At 32.1% G+C, this 18,195-nt stretch overlaps 1 protein-coding gene across 4 annotated transcripts in view; it reads right to left on the reverse strand.

Annotated features, from left to right (window-relative positions):
* The window catches only part of LOC132726506 (ATP-binding cassette sub-family G member 1-like), a 77,491-nt gene extending 59,829 nt beyond the window's left edge, over positions 1–17,662 (reverse strand). For 2 of the 4 annotated variants that reach the window (XM_060711835.1, XM_060711833.1), the window contains exons 1-5: positions 17,215–17,651; positions 5,394–5,511; positions 2,523–2,712; positions 1,743–1,888; positions 710–833 (exon numbers count right to left, since the gene is read on the reverse strand). In XM_060711835.1, the coding sequence (XP_060567818.1) occupies positions 710–833; positions 1,743–1,888; positions 2,523–2,712; positions 5,394–5,511; positions 17,215–17,413 (777 nt within the window). In that variant the 5' untranslated portion in view covers positions 17,414–17,651. Of the gene's footprint in view, positions 1–709; positions 834–1,742; positions 1,889–2,522; positions 2,713–5,393; positions 5,512–17,214 lie in introns of all 4 variants that reach the window. The other 2 variants (XM_060711830.1, XM_060711829.1) reach the window with 2 other exon arrangements.
* Between the last annotated feature and the right edge of the window lie 533 nt (positions 17,663–18,195).

Here is an 18,195-nt window from a genome sequence, read left to right on the forward strand (position 1 = left end):
CTGGCTTAATACAAGTCATAGATTTCACAATCTGGCTTAATACAAGTCAGAGATATTACAATCTGGCTTAATACAAGTCAGAGATATTACAATCTGGCTTAATACAAGTCAGAGATATTACAATCTGGCTAACTACAAGTCAGAGATATTACAATCTGGCTAACTACAAGTCAGAGATATTACAATCTGGCTTAATATCAGTCAGAGAAATCAAAATCTGGCTTAATACAAGTCAGAGATTTCACAATCTGGCTTAATACCAGTCAGATATTTCACAATCTGGCTTAATACAAGTCAGAGATTTCACAATCTGGCTACTTACAAGTCATTAGCACGAAGACAAAACAAGCAATCTGATGCAGGCAATATTTATATGTTAAAGAGAAGTTTACTTAGATATTACAATCTGGCTAACTACAAGTCAGAGATATTACAATCTGGCTTAATACAAGTCAGAGATTTCACAATCTGGCTTAATACAAGTCAGAGATATTACAATCTGGCTAACTACAAGTCAGATATATTACAATCTGGCTAACTACAAGTCAGAGATATTACAATCTGGCTTAATATCAGTCAGAGAAATCAAAATCTGGCTTAATACAAGTCAGAGATTTCACAATCTGGCTACTTACAAGTCATTAGCACGAAGACAAAACAAGCAATCTGATGCAGGCAATATTTATATGTTAAAGAGAAGTTTACTTACATGGTCAAACATCATAAAAAGTTTGGCACTAGGTTGATGTATGGTACATATGATAGACCTGCCTCCAGCGGCTAAATTCTTCAGTAGAGATATACACTGAAAACATGATGAACTGTCCAATCCACTGAAATGAGGAAAAATGTTTGTTTTAACTTTGATGAGACAGTACTATTCATCAGCAAAATTAGTACAAGAATTGTCAATGGGACAACCTGTTAGATTATTCTCACAGCTTGGTTCTCTGTAAAGCAAGTCTGAAACATTTACAATTTGTCGTTTTGAGCATTCTTTATGGAATCAGTTTTTCAAAACAATTCAAAGCAAAATAAATAATTGTCTTTTTGATCACTCAGGTAATGACAATTGTGAAGACATAGGGAGTTTCAAAGTAAATATCTTAAATGAGATAATATGTTGCATGCAAAAACCTGAACTTACACCAAAGTAGTTAGCTCATATTTGTTTAAATCTGTCATTTTCTTTCTTTTTCTTTTTTTCTTTTTGGTTTTGTTTATGTTTTACTGTCACAACAACACTGTTAAGGTCATAAAATGACGATCCACCTTTACTGGTGTAGGAAGAATTCAGGTGCATTTTTTCAGGCATGAACTGGCACCTGAGAAGAACCACAGACTTTTCCTTAGCTAGCTTCATAGCTTCTTCAGATGAAAGAATCCAAAGTGAGAGGCAAGTGGTTTGAAGCCAACAATCTTAATCACAAGGTAACTCAAATCCTCATATTGAGAAAGATGGGTAGCTTCCTCATATAAATGAATCTTATATTCTGTGCAGGATAAGAACAATGTCCAGTGAGGGCCAAGAGATAAAAATTAAGAACCTTAACCACTTAGCTAAGAAGGCTCTCCTTTAAGTCACACTTCTGCTCAAGTAAGCTTGATTACATAATTATTGAAATACAGTAAAACTTTGTTCACTCAATCTCAAGACCTCTAAGTTTGAGCGGACGAAGTTTAATTGTACTTAGTTACATAATTGCTTAGTTACTTGATTACAAAATTGCTTAATTACATACCTGGTAGGTTCATCAAAGAACATTATAGGTGGGTTATTGACCATTTCCTGGGCAATGGACAATCGTTTTCTTTGACCTCCGGACAGATTACTAGTTCTTGTTTTCTTATGTTCGGACAGTCCCAGAGTCTCTAATATGTCATGTACCTATAACAACAAACAGCATACAAACAAAACATATTAAATTCCTATGATCTATAATGTACATTATATCATTTAATATTATATATGTAGCTTAGACACATTGAGACTGATCTAATCAAACATTGATTATGTTTATCACACAAAAGTTTTATCTGAAACCCCTATACAACCCTTGTGATTAGGGTAACTCTTTAAAAACATTATATAGTCAAGCTAAATATTATAAGAATCCATTATGTTTCAAACTATCAATCTATATAATAGACATTAAAACTTGCTTTTTTTCCAGCTGAACATATCTGTTCCATTATGGATATACCTCACTGAAGAGACTTAATACATATCATTTTGGATAAAATCCGGATAACTTTTTATGCTTCTAAAATACCGATAACTTCATTTCCGCATTAACGTCACATTCCCTTTAGCATATAGTTAAATGGACGTTGCGTCATTTGTTATTTTATAAACGTCAATTTTTTCTGAATAAGACCAAATGTTGAAAGCTAAAGAAAAGCGTTTGTTTTCATTGAACTGATTACATAACTATCATCTTTCAACTTCAAATTCAAACAGTTCTTAAAATGGTATCTGGACAAGTCAGTCCATTTAAGAAATTCAGTACATAAAAGCCAACCTCTTTTTCTTTTGTTGCCTGGGGTATACTCTCTTCAAGTTTTAGATTGGCCGAGCACATCATAGCTTCCTCTACGGACAAATGTGGCAGTAAATGGTCATCTTGCATAATATAACATGAGTATTTTCTAAATGTTCTCAAATTTCTTGGTTTACCCCTCACCAAAATGTCGCCCTCTATTCCAGATATTCTATAACAAAAAAAAGCATCTTCATAGGTATGATTATATAACAGCACTTCCTTTTTAAAGAATGAAAACATTGAATTAAAGAAAGCGCTAAAAGTCAACTATGTTTTGTATAATATTTAAGATACAGTTACTTCAAGTACAATATGGATTTGATATGGAACTATTGCACACGAAAAATGAAAAGGAGTCTAGACAGAGTTCATACATTTGTGTGTATTTGATATGGATTTGATTGTTTGCTATTCTTAAAAAGGAGGTTTGAATACAATCAAGACTATTATGTACAAGGTGAAGTACAACTATAAGTGTAGCAATCTTTACTATGCTGGAATTAAACTTCTTTAAACCTTTATTTCTTTAGTTTTTAACATTAATAGTGAATATCTTCTATTGCTTTTCTCAATTTAAAGCAAACTGAACAAAACATGTATAACTGATGCACAGTAAGTAAACATCATGAAATAAGTGAAAATCGTGTCAACATACTTAACCTGACGGTGCCAAACTCTGTGGTTACAATAATTCAGTGACAAGCCCGCGGATCAAAATAGAATATCGTAACATATTAACATATTTGCATTCTTTACAACAACTAGCATATTTGTAAATTACAACATTTTGTAATCTGTATTTACATTTGTTTTGTAAGCATATTATGCATGCATAGATAAGAAAGCAAATAATGCTAAAGGTACAATTCTAGTACATGTCTATGATCATCCTACAAACTGAGACAAAAAAGCAACTATCACACTATAAAACAGAGTTTTATCACACATAAAATACTGTCTTAGAAAGTAACAGATATTGATTTAAGTATCAGTTAATCTCTTAATACTGTGAAATGCTTTTTAATGCCAAAATCTTCCCCCAGAGGAAATCTGGTAATGTGTTATCTCAGACAATAAAACCTATTGTTTCTGCACATAATAAAAGTATTAGCTCGGTACACCTAACAGTACAAAAAGTTTATCAGTAATCAATGTGATGTGTTGGTGATGTGTTCACTCCGGGTCACAGCAGTAAGCCAAATTAAATTTACCAGAGAATAGTTCAACCACCACATTGTACCTGGGCAGACTGTCAAGCAGTATACCAGTACTTAACTTGCCATCACTTTCACAAGGAACTGAAACTTCTGTACATACCACAGCAGAGGTACAGTATGAATGAATAGATAAGATTTCGACAATTACAACAAAAGTGACCTGCGGGTCTGGGAATCGAACCTGGGTCACCCGATTCACAGTCCAACACTCAAGCAATTGAGCTAACCAAATGACTGGCTACTAATCAATTCTAGTCTACTGTAGGCAACCCTTAACCTGCTGAAATTCTTAAATGAACTAGTCCAACTTTTAATCTGGAACAGTCCATTTAAAGTTCATAGGCTTTCAACATCAAAATACAACAAGAGCACATAATGTGATGTTTAAGGCTTGTCTATTAAAAAATTCTAAGTTAAAAAGGGGCATAACTCCAAAAATTAATTCAGAATTATGGCCCTTGTCAAACATATTTCAAGTTTCATGTTGATAACTTTAAAAATGTTTGAATAAGTGGCTTCATAAGAGCACAACAACAACGCTGACATCAATGACGGTGCATTAGTCAAGTGACATAATAGCTGAATTTTTGTTTTCTAAAAAAACAAATGAGTAACAAATAAAGTTTCCTTTTAAAAGGAAAGGCTTGCACAGTTGTGCCTTCATCCCAACATATTTAGTTGTTTTTATTTTTGTAAAAACGAATATTTTTGTCAAAACGATTTGAAATCTATTCTCTATTGTATAAAACTAATAAAGAAAATAATCAATCGTAAAAATACTAACGTGGAGATCTATCTATCATACTGAAAGGAAACAAGTGTGCACATTTCATTTCCACTTCGTTACGTGGTACCAATTAATAAGCATCGCTATCTATAGATCATCACGTGGTAAGGTTAATGATATGCATGGACTATTTTTAGATTACCTCACCAAATTCAATAGATCTAAATATAACTCGATCATGCACTAATATTCTGTGTGAATTGGACCACCCTTTGAAGACGGAATACTACTACAGTCAACATCCTCTATTGTATAAAACTAATACAGACAAAAAACAATTATAAAAGAAACTAACTTTTGCGTCTTGAAAAAGAATTGAAACGGAACAATTTCGTTTATAATTTATTACGGTTTAAATCAATAAATCAAGTAAAAATACGAATCCTATTTATATAAACAAACTGGGATTACCGAGGTAACTAAAATAGCTTAGATTTCCGTAATATTCTGATTCCGCAGCATTCGATTGATTCTGCAGTATGACGGAATCGCCCGAATTGTCACGATTGCAATCGGAACTACATCGGCTATTATCATTAATCCGAAGAGTGACGAAAAAGGCCGAAAAGTTGCGATTGGCACGATTTCAGCTGGTTTCCCGTTCAATCATGCACTTACAAATGTAAGCAGAAAACCACCTAACCGGAACAAGTTTTCCATATGAAATGGCTTGCAGCCGTGGCTGCAAGCCAAAAAGTAACGAACAGTATAGAGCCTGATCAGACTGCATAGTTGGTACTGTAGGCTGGGCTGGCTCTATACTGGCAGCATAGGCTCATCATTTTCTGTTCCTGCAAGTCAAAACATCATTATGATATGGTATTTTCATGTTTATCTTTTATTCACCTGTAACCAGCCAGAATATTCATAAGGGAACTCTTGCCAGCCCCTGACGGCCCCATAATTGCTGTCAACTCCCCACATTTGAAACGCCCAGATATAGTCTTGAGTATTTCTTTCTGACCTGAAAATACAAATCATTTCTTCATGAGAGATAAAATTGTCACCCCATAAATTTTCTCCCTGAACTCAGCCATGTTCTTTATTGTTTTGTTTAACGCATAAAAGGGTGATAAAATCACTAGTAAGATTTTATGATACCAAAGCAGTAGCATTTTGATAAAGGAAAAAGATAAATTCTATAAGCCCTCACTTATTTTGCTCTACCGGTCAATATAATTATCTAAAGACAAATCAGCCAAGACCAAGACTTAGTTGGGTTTCAAGTCTCAGCCATGCCAGCTATCAAGGTCACAGAGCGACTTTCCAGGTTTACTGGTGTATTAAGACCTCAGGTGCATTATTTCAAGCATGTGTAGGCTCCTGAGTAGATTTGAAAGAATCCCCAAGCCCAAAATATGCATATTTCCCCCAAAATGCTATATTTTCCCCTGAAAAGCTATGGCACATTCTTCACCAGAACCATGACTTAACAGCAGTTGACATATCAGCTAGTTGATGAATTTAATTGACTGAAAGACAGAAACCTGTCACTGTAGATAGCCTCTGCTATGTACCATGCATGATAAATTGAATTGAAATTGAACATTTTATAAAATCAAATGTGTAGGTATTAATGTCATTTTCAGTTCCACCACTGGACAAAACAGATACAGAAAACAAAACAAAATAAGTACAAAACAAAATCATCATCATCATAACATAATTATACAGGTAGTTTATAACCTGATTAAATCTTTATTTTCATTGGATATTAAACAACATAACAAACCTGTAGCATATAATTATTTTTGTATGTGTTTCAAGGCAATGTTTCTAGGCCAATAACACTGAAGGAGAAATAGAATCTGCAACAGTCAGCAATTTATGGGGATTAATGACTTGTTATATGTATGATTAATACAGTTATATACCTTATAACTGACAGTCATACATTCATCTCCCTATATTTAAACCATGTAACAGTCATAACTAATTATTTCATACTTTTGTTCATAGGTAAATACCTCTTACCTGGCAGTATGACCTTTTCAACTCTCTCTGTCAAATGGTTAACACCTTATGAATTGTTCAAGGTGATACTTGTTATATTTCAACAACAACCTTTGAACAAAGGTCAAATATTCCTTTATATTACAGTATGATTGTTTTCTGCCAGTTTGATTTTACACCAAAAGTTGAGGATATCAAGAAATTTTCAAGTCTGTCTGTTTTGTTTTTACCCTCACAACCTGGCACCAGAAAGAACCTGGATATTGGCAAACATTTTATTGTTATTCTTTGAGGTGATAGTAATATAAACCTTTATGGAGGTTTACAGACAAGGGATATCTGAGTTTGCTTCCTTAGAAAAGCATATTAATGATATTCCTTAACAAAAAGAGTGGAGAAAATTATCAAATACCGTTCAACCTAAGAGTTTCAAGTTATTTGTAGGGAAGTTGTAAGATACTTGTGGAGACACATACTAGTATAGATTCTAGGCTCACTCTGCATGAGACTGCAAGAAAATTAATGTACATCATACAGTATCTCTATTAAAATTGACAAGAAACCTTATGAACAAACAAAATATTAAAATTAAAAAATTATTACTGTAACAATTAAACAGTGGTATCGCTTTAGTAAAACAAGTCAAACTTGTGTTAAAAAACCACTTCTGACTTGCAAATAAGATCACCCTTTACATTAAGACCACTCTTTGACAACCCTTCATTGATTATAAAGTACAAAGTAACCCCCAAATAAAAACCACTTGTCTATAAAGGACATGTTTGGCTTCTCTTTTGGATGGCCTTAGTTCACAGGTTTGGTTGTAGATATAAATCTTAATATTCATAATTATTACCATAACTTTTATGAATATTAAAATCATCTTTAATTATAACCACAACTTTTATAAATATTAATATCATGATCTTTAACAGGCAACTGTTCAGTTATAATTTCTACTGGTAAACCACAATAATACAGTTTGTACATTTTATCTTCCCCTTTAAAGTGGATATTGCCATTAATCTTATATATCTTTTTTTATTAAATAGTTCAAGCACAATCTTTTCACTGTAGTGCATGTAAGTACAAAAATCTTATCAGCATGGCTTTGATTTGTTTAAACTCTCAATAGTTCAAAGTCTAAATGCTGCAATATTTTTAAGGGCAAGGGGAAATAAATATTCCAGTTCTATTGTAAAGATGATCTTTAAAATAACCTGACCCGGTGACAACTCTCAAGAGCTCAAACAAATTACAAAAATTAATAGAGGAAAACGAAAAAAATAAATACTAAAAAAAAACAACTAAAATATTTCCAATTTCAAAATTTAAATTGGTCCTACTTTTTTCCTGTAATGTTTTAAGGCACACAAACCTTGTTGGTGAAAAGCTAGCACACCACCCAGAGTGGTTTGTGTTTTTATATATATGGGAAACATTTCCTTATGTTAATTTACCAACTGAAGTTTTTGCATATTATTATGCTTATTATTTGTATTGTGACGTTTACCAACATTGTTACATTACTTTCCTCTCCGAGAAGGTGGCCACCAAATGTATCATTTTAAGGCACACAAACCCTGTTGGTGAAAAGCTAGCTTTATAACGTTACATTCCTATCATTTTGCCATGATCATTACATGGACATGGTCCGATCCTCACCTGATATTATATATTGTCACCTTAGTGCAATAACTGGTTAACACCTATTAAATTTAGAAGGACTTAACTTGTTACTGCACTAAGATGATTATTATTATATATTATATCTTTGTGTTTGTCCAATAACATAACCAGGGGTTGTCCTCTTATATCTAAAGTAAAATCATTGACCTTATTTCACAATTCTTTTATCTAAACTCTAATGATAACATCTTTATCAAGTTATTTCACAATAATCATTGCAAGGCGTAAAAATCTGAACTTGCTAAATATCAAGAAAAATATGGAACTAGTTAAATATTATAAGAGAATATTGGTCAGTGCTTCGGCCTCAGGGTGTATACTTATAACTGATTTCAGCGAAGCATCCGGTGCAGAACAAGATCAGCCGGCACATACATGTATTTGTACAAACCATCTGATCATAGTCTGCACTGTTCGCTATATTCAGTCAAAACTTATTTGCGAATTTTCCCTAAAATGATGAATGGTTTTGTCCAGATTGAAAGATGGACAAGTCCATTTAATGTTGTATGGGTTAACATAAGTGTATGAAGTGTTTTTATGCGCATGTATAAACAAGAGCTGTCACAGGAGACAGCGAAGCTCGACTAATAAAATACTGGACGCAGTAAGGAGGACAAAACTATGAAAGAAAAATCCATTATGTATAATTATGTATTAAGTTATAGAAAAAAAATAACATTTGTTAACATTAATTCCAAGATCAAGGGGAATAATTCTAGAAATAGTCATCCTAGAGTTATGGACCTTGTCACACAACATTTGTGTAATGATAAGAAATATATATTTGAAGTTTGAAGTAGATACCTTAAAAAGTAAAGAAGTTATTATATTTCTTAAAGAAAATCCTAAGTTCAAAGACAGATAAATCTGTAAATATTGCTTCAAGAGTTATGAACATTGTCACATAAAATGTAATTGATGATAAGGAATAAGTATTTAATGTTTGAGGTAGATACCTTTAAAAATAAAAAAGTTACAATAAAAAATAACATTTTTCTAGTAAAAAAATCTAAGTTAAGGTAGAGAAAATTCTTGCAATATTGGTGCTAGAGTTATGAACCTTGTCACATAAGATGTGGATGGTGATAACGTAAATATATTTGAAGTATGAAGTTGATCCCTTTAAAAATAAATAAGTAACAGTAAAAAATAATATTTTTTATGGAAATTCTAAGTTCAAAGGGAGCTAAATCTAAAAATATTGGTGCTAGAGTTATGAACCTTGTCACATAAGATGGGGATGATGATAACGTAAATATATTTGAAGTATGAGGTTGATCCCTTAAGAAATAAAGAAGAAACAGTAAGAAATAGTATTTTTTGAGGAAAATTCTAAGTTCAAGGGGAGATAAATCTGAAAATATTGGTGCTAGAGTTATGAACCTTGTCACATAAGATGGGGATGATGATAAGGTACATATATTTGAAGTATGAGGTTGATCCCTTAAGAAATAAAGAAGTAACAGTAAAAAATAGTATTTTTTAAGGAAAATTCTAAGTTCAAGGGGAGATAAATCTGAAAATATTGGTGCTAGAGTTATGAACCTTGTCACATAAGATGTGGTTGATGATAAGGAACATATATTTGAAGTTTGAAGTTGATACCTTAAGAAATGACAAAGTTATAGTGAAAAATATTTTACTGCACCAAAACTTTAATCTAAAATCTGGACGCGGACGCCGACGCTGACGCTGGGGCGAGTAGGACAGCTCTCCATATACTTCGTATAGTCGAGCTAAAAATGAATATTGTCATACTTGACATGAACAGTGTTACAGCAGGTTTATATAAAATGCATCATTTAGATCAGATTTTCTTTTCTTCCATTTTTAACTACAAATGTCATTCTTTTAAACTTAATAACAGTCAATTTTATTTAGTTAATAATTATGGTTTTCAATAACTGCCACCTAATGGTCACGATTTAAACATAGCCTGCAGAATTTCTGAAAAAGACTTGCTCAGCTTATTTTTTGGGACTAACCAATACTAATTTCAAGTAGTCATCAAGAAGAAAAGTTAAAATTGTATATTAGTATATGGGTTCTTAATTGTCAGACTGTGGGGTGTGTTTAACTCATAATCAGTTAAAAAGTAAATGTTGATAAAGCTTTTTATTTTTAGGGATTCAGATTTAACTGACGAAATTAAAGAAACTAAAAACTGAATTCATTAAAAAACAAGAGCTGTCCGTAAGACAGCGCGCTCGACTTTTTTATTGCTTGCCAATAAAAAAAGTTTTTGCAGTAAAAGGCAATACAAGAATCTCTGTATTTTTAAAGTGAACAATGGCCATGAGCATTAAGATATTTAGTGAAGAATTATTTTACTGAATTACAAAACATTGACAGTTAAGGGCCATAATTCAAATAAAATCTTTGACAGAATTACCTTCTCCTGGACATGTTTGGGAATCATGATTGTAAACAAGTATTCCAACTTTCAAATTAATATCTCAAACAGTTCAGTCAAAAAGTGGACTGGTACTAAAAACTTAACCAAGATTCTAAGTCGATAAAAGGCCTTAATTTTTAAAACAAATCCTTGACAGAGTTACCTTCTCTTGCGTACAGATGGGGGTAATGATGTGAAATAGCATTAAAAGTTTCAAAGCAATATCTCAAAGGGTTAAGGCAATAAGTGGATTTTACCCATATTCAATGTATTTTCTAAGTCAAAAAGGGGCATAATTCTGTCAAAAACCTTGACAGAGTTATGTCCTCTTGTCTGTTGATGAAGGTCGTGATGGTAAACAAGTATGGTCAGTTTCAAAGCAATACCTCCAATGGTTTTGAAATAAAGTGAGGTGGTACAAAAAACTTAACCAAGCTCAATACACTTTCTAAGTCAAAAAAGGGCCATAATTCTGTCAAAAACCTTGACAGAGTTATGTACTCTTGTCTGTAGATGGAGGTTATGATGGTGAACAAGTATGGTAAGTTTCAACGCCATACTTGTAATACTTCTGAAATAAAGTGGGGTGGTACGAAAAACTTAACCAAGGTGTGACGCCAACGCCGACGCCGACGCCGGGGCGAGTAGGATAGCTCCCCTTTTCATAGAAAAGTCGAGCTAAAAATTACGAGAATGTTGATCATTATGAGCAAATATTCACACATACATACAATAAGTTATCAATGCACAAGTGATGTGTATATACTAGATTATTTTCTACTTTTCTGATAATTTTTGGACATATTTTAACATAACAGCTCTACAAAATTAATACTGATTATAATTTTGATAAATTGTACTTGCTATGATAAGATAAATGTTAAAATTGATAATGAGTAAAAACGAGTATGAAATTTATCATTCATGCATTAATAACATATGTGACGGTTTTTATAGGTATCTTTATGATATTACTATTATAAAACAGGATAAATAGGTATTACATACCTGTGTGTGTGCATGTCATACTTTGTGACACTTTAGAAAAAAGTTTCTTACATAGAAGTATAGAAATAAGTAAGAACAGACATGTGACGATGTGTTAAAACTTAAACCAAGCTTGCTGACAATAAAATTTTTAGCAATATTTATCCCTTTTAAAAATTAACACTGTTAACCTGTTTCAACTGGCCACATATAAACACGGTCTATTTCCTTAAGTCTAAATTTAAAAATGTTTGTCCTGGCAAATTCTGATATTAAAACATAATTTTAATATTTCTACTGTTTTTGCAAAGAAAGTAAAACAAAATCTTGTTCAGAAAGTAGGGTTTTTTTCTGAGAAGATTACTGAAAAGCTCTTGCAAATCTTGATTGTCCTTAAAACTTGACAAAAATCTTCATAAGAAATCTGTCCTTTATCTGTTTTACTGAATATAAAACAAATAACAAAGTTTTCGTCCATCAACACATGTTATAAAAGTCACATGCATCTACATGTATCAAAATTTACGCATGTTAAATGTATATGATTATATAACACACTTACTAAATAAAGTAAAGAATAATCAACAAAATAAAGACATAATAAGAAATGTGAACTTGTAATGCTAAGTGCCACTTCAAAATATAACAAATTAGGATGGATCTATGTATCACGCTGGAGTGAATCATGCATAAATGAATTCTTGTATATCAGTTTCAATCAGAACTTTCAGCCCCTTTTATGATACTATGGTAAAAGACTTCAATTATGGGTAATCTGAGGAAGCAGGGGCCGCTAAAAGTCTATTATCAGTATTGCCCTTATGACGTTGTCCTACCAGCTGTATGGACCTGTGAAATTTTTCTGGAATTTGCCTTTTAAATTTATAGCATAGTTTATGGAAAAGTATAGAATTGCTTTGTAAAAGACAGACAAATAAAACAAAGTCAGATTCTATGACCTTAAGCAAGGTGTTATAGATGTATCATTTTCATACATCATTGATATGAAAGGATAATTAATGTTATAAAACTGTGTTTGCAGCATCTGAATCCACAGTCTAACTGCATACACAATGCACTACTAAACTCTAAAGACTCTAAAGTGATAACTGCCTAACTTTAAATATTTTAATACTGAAATCCCTCAGACTCAAACGGTTCATCACACAAAGTATTGTTTCGTCACACAAATTAAATGGAATAAGTACGGTATCTGTCAGCTTTTTTTTTTCATTATAACATGCTTTAAACTTGCATCAATGCCAAAGCTTCAATACATAAAGTTCAGGGACAAAAAATACATGAAACAGTGGTTTCATATAATTTACATTTATACAAAATTAATATATCTATCCTTTTACCTTATTTTTGGAGTGTTAGATTTTACATAATACTATTGAACATGTATATGCCACACTAAAACTGTAATCTGTTTAAGTGCCCCTTGTGGCTTAGGGGTTATCTGAAAGGGTTAAGGCATCAGAATTGCAGCCTGACTATTTTCCCTGTGTGATTGTATTTAGAGACAACCTAATTGGTACAAAGTACTGGAGTCTATGCATCTTCTAACTTCAGCAGGTGAGGTGGTTTTGACCCCTGGTGTTGCTTTAAGTTTGTAACACCTGAGGTTAGCCAAAATCCTCTTTTCTGTTTCTGCGCCAAATGACCTAAATTGTGTGGGTGTGCCGTAAAACCAAACCAAGCAAACAAACAAAACATTTGTTTATGTAAGAACATCAGCACATACACCAAGTTATAGTTATGATTCCTGTGTAATCCCAGTATTAAAATTTAATTGTTTTTCCTGGCACAAAGCCTTTAAAACTTACAGGGGGTGAAAAATAGCACACTAATTGTAACAATAGTTGACAATTAAACATAAAATCTGTGTCTAGGTCATGTCTTATTTGCCATAAAATCTGTAACTAGGTCATTTATAATACAAACAAAATCAAGTCAATAGTCCAAAGACAGTACATGTTTGTTCTATATATTTATTTCTTTTCGTTTTTGGAGGGGGTGGGGCAATTTAATTATATTATACTTAAAGTTTGTAAGTTATAATTTATAACTTTAAACAGGAAATTAAAGATTGCACAAATATTTATGTTGAATCTATAGAACAATATTTTCATTTAACCTTTATGCATTTAATACTTAAGTATCCAAAATTGACTTAGATAATCTTAAATGCTTATAATCTAATTTAAAAAAATCAGACTGGTAGGTTGCATGAGGTCACCATAATTTATTCTGCATAATTTAATCTGCATTAACACTTTTGGCAAGTGTGAAATCAATCTATTGTTACATGACTTTGAATGCATTTTTTATACCGGAGTTAATTACAAAGGAAAAACATTATTTCAAAATCTTAATATGTTAATAAGTAAATCCACATTAATTTCCGTTTTTAGTTTTGATGAAATCATGAAATGTACTTGCATGTTTTCCAGTAGTGAGTACTCTCAAATAATTTTCTGTACTTTCTCAATGTAATTTTTTTATAACTTAAAATATTTCAATTCAAAGTACATCATTTTTTTCTTAAACTCTACAGACAACATTCTATTTAGGCAAACATACAGTGTACAATCAGATTTCTAAATGGTGTTTTTTGGAAACTTTTCAAAGCATCTGTTCCATTCCTTAACTAGTTTACTGACAGGTGTCATGCATAAAATAAACATATAGATGAAAATCTACACATTACAAAAACTAAGATTGTAAATATTTACAAAATCCTGCCAAAAATACATAATTCAATTTAGTACATTATTATATACAAAAAAGATCTTATATTTTCTTCTAAGACTAATACCTTTTTAATGAATTAACTAACAGCTGCCAGCAGTAACTATCAGTGAAATAGGATCATAAACATAAGCAACAAAATCAATGAAACCTTAATTTCACCCCTCCCCCCTACTCTTCCCATCCAAAAAAGAAAAACAAAAGCCACATAAAACTTAACTTTCTTCAGACAACCATTTGGTAAGTACAACTTCAAACACACCAACAAATTGTTTGAAATAAAATTGAGCTGTTTAGTTTATCCACTTCCTTGCACTTTTTTCCCCAATAAATCGTCAACCTATGCCATCAGATTCTCAGCTCTAATAAAATCTATTAGGATATAGATTGTTTGGTTAATAAACTTCTAAGGACCAAATAGCCATAATTAGAGAAACATAAAATATTCATATTTACAATCACTTAGTCTAAAAAAAAAAGTTGGCAGCGTTTTGTTGGTATAAATATGAAATGTTAAATGATAATTCAAGTAATGTTGAATATATGAAAAATAATCTTGAACCGAATTGACCAATGCCAAGTAAGTATAGGGCCAAGATAAATCAGGGAAGCGAGTTAGTTTTCGGGCTGGAGTTAACCTGGATTTGATTTCCCCTTCCTAATGTCCCTGCACTGCCAGGTGATTTTGTTGCTGTGATGTACATGTAGCTGTGATATCTTCCAAAATGACACATGTACATGATTGTATGCCAATGATGCTTCTTGTAGGGATTTACATGTTCTGTACCTTAAGTTTTTTCTGAGTTTTTGTAGTACATACAATATATGCTAAATTAAAAAGTAAACATAAGGACACTGATATGTGAAAGCCTTGATATGCAGTAATCTGAGATAATATCCATATATATATATAAAAACTGCTAGCTGTTTTTTCAAGGCTGTACTGTAAACTGCACTTTGTGTAATTGCAATTCAAACCACCTGTAATTAACAAAATAAAATTTCTATTTCTTTGCCCTGTAGGACATCATCAACAGGAGCTATTAAAGATTTTACAGGTAAATACAATAAGGGGCTCTTTGCTTTATTGTTTTATTCAGCATCATGGCGATGCTTAAAATCTACGCCAACTAAACATAACTTAGGTATTGAAAGTGTCTCTATAAACTTGAAGTCTTGAAGACATACAGTAGAAAATCTCAAAGCTGCTAAGGCTCAACAAGTTTTATGACAGGAAGCTTTGCAGGTACGCATTCTCTAAGTATCATTTATAGTCCTGATTTCTTTTAATGGCAATTTTAGCATATAGTTCAGTAATTATCCTAGAGTTGTCAAAGACATTAATTATTATAATTTTTGATGGGTGATGTATTTTTCCAACAGTTTCACAGCAGGAAAAATCAGTCTGTAAAATGTGTCAAACTGTTCATGTCAATTTAATAAAGCTGATATTAATCTCAGCCTGCGCCAAGTCGCCAACCCAGTTGAAAAGCTAGGATTTTGACTTTTAGAATTTCAAACCCCTGCTAAATGCCCTGCCCTGCCTGGTAATATATACCCTTTAAATCAAAGCACTCAAAACCACCACAGTTACATTGCAATGCTGGGGCAGACATAAGATGGAAACTGAGACTGCTCATATCTCCACCCATGCATCAGGGTCGGACTTTGGTTACAATAGCGAATAGATGAATAGATTTGCAGTGCATAAATTAACCAACTGGAAAACTTTCATCCAATGTCCAACACAGCCTAAGATTAATCACTGTTTGGAACAGCTGACATGCCCAACATTGGTCTTCTTTACAGTGTTTACTGTACTTTTGTATCCCCGTACTGCCTCTTTCCGATCAGCTAACAGATTTTTCTATAATAACTGACAGTGAAATTATAAAAATAAAATTTCTCTTACAATTCTGCAAATATTAGCATTTCAGCTAATAAATGCAACAACTTTTTAAAATTTTACCTGAATTATTATTATAAATCGAGGACAAATCATTACTGACCCATTTTCCTGTTCTTCTAAATTTCACAACCACTTTTCAATCAGTTAACAAAATATAAACTGTACCACATAAAAATTGTCATACAATGTTAAAATATAACCAGTTATGTATTTTGAAGAAATTTTGACAAACTCAACTTCAGATAAATGGTAATAAACAATTTTAACCTATTTATAATGACATTTTTCAATCTTGATATCTTTTTGCAGTAGTAAAGCTGTAACAATTGGGGTATGGATGTACATGACAGAAAAAGCATGTTCTTGTGAAATTTTTAGAATCTTAGGGTCTATATGACCCCATTCTAGTGACAGCTTTCTGAAAAGTTATCAGAGAGAATGTTTTTCCTTGTTTAAGTGACTGTTAGTTTACTGACGTATAACCTTCCAATTAAGAATTGTATGGTAAAATATGTACATTTTAAAATTATAGCTATTGAAGTGCAGTATACATTATGACTTAATGATATTGAAACAGTTGTCTAACTTAATGTCCATTTTTGCAGACTGACAAAAAACTGAGTCTGTAAATCAATTATTTTTAGAAAATTATTGCGATTTGTAACTGGGTAAATAAAGGTTTAGTGGAAAACACAAGTTTTACATATTTTGAACTAAAATACTGTTATTTTCTTTTTTAACGCCATAATTGACATTGCTGCTGATAAATGTAGTCAAGGTAAATACAAGATGTGCATACAGTTTGGTTACATGACAAATAAGGTCAAAAATAAAGAATTTCCAGGGGTGATTGAAAAGTGGTTGTGATTGAAAACTGGCAGTATGTGGATATAGACTCATAGCAGATCTACTTCTGTTTGAACAAATAAAATTTGAAATTATTTCATTAGGTAGATCAAAATGGAACTTTTCTTTACCTTTCTTATGATGCCCATCTTTTACTGTGTATTTAAGATCCTTAAACTCTATATCTAAGTTTCTTTTCTTTGGGAGGTCATATTTTTGCTTGTCAAACTGTGGTGCGCTAGAATTTCTACTTAATCCACTTTGTGACTTTAACTGCCAAATGTCATCTTTCCGGGGAATATGAACGTGTACGGATAAAAGTTCTGCCATTATGAAATGAGTATACAATTACACTTTAACACTTCTTTTTCAAATTGTGTCACGTTATTCAAACCAATCCATTTTTCTGTGCCATATTGCCTTGATCCGTGTTAAAGGTCTATGCCATTTGAAATATAGAGTAGGGAATGTTTGAATATAGAACTTTATGGTTTAAACTATGTCCTTATATTTAGAAGAAGATACATGCCAGTCATATAACAAAAAACATGTTAAGTATAAAAATGAGTATGAACCAACAATATATTTTCAAAAAATGAACAAGGATAATAACAAGGAAAATATAACCCCCTTTAATTGGAACAGTCCAAAAACGTAAACAAAGATACTTGTTTGATTTACTACTACTTAGAATTCAGAACAGACTGAATTTATTTAGTGTTGTTACACCGTGTATCAGAATACGGCATATATTGTACTTACAGTAACGTTCGAGCATTCTGTAATTAAAATATAAAAGGTGTTATGAAGATTTTATCATTGAAATCGGGCAGCAATAGAGAGTGCTCACTAATCCTTTTAGAGTTCAGACATAATATTATGATGTTGGGTAAAATATGAAATCAAAGATCAACAAGAAAACAAGAAATGGGATTCAACGAATATATCCCCAACAAAAACCTGTAAAACAGGGCAGACGACAAGTAGCCCAGTAGGGCGCCACATACTAAAGAGTCATTAGTTCTGTCCAATGTAATATTCTTTGTATATCTTATATACTATTAAAGTTGGTCCATGCGATTCACATATGTCCTCAAATCCCAAGTCAGATT

This window comes from Ruditapes philippinarum, unplaced genomic scaffold, assembly GCF_026571515.1.
Source record: "Ruditapes philippinarum isolate M1 unplaced genomic scaffold, ASM2657151v2 ctg1045_1_1_1_1, whole genome shotgun sequence".
NCBI lineage: Eukaryota > Metazoa > Mollusca > Bivalvia > Venerida > Veneridae > Ruditapes > Ruditapes philippinarum.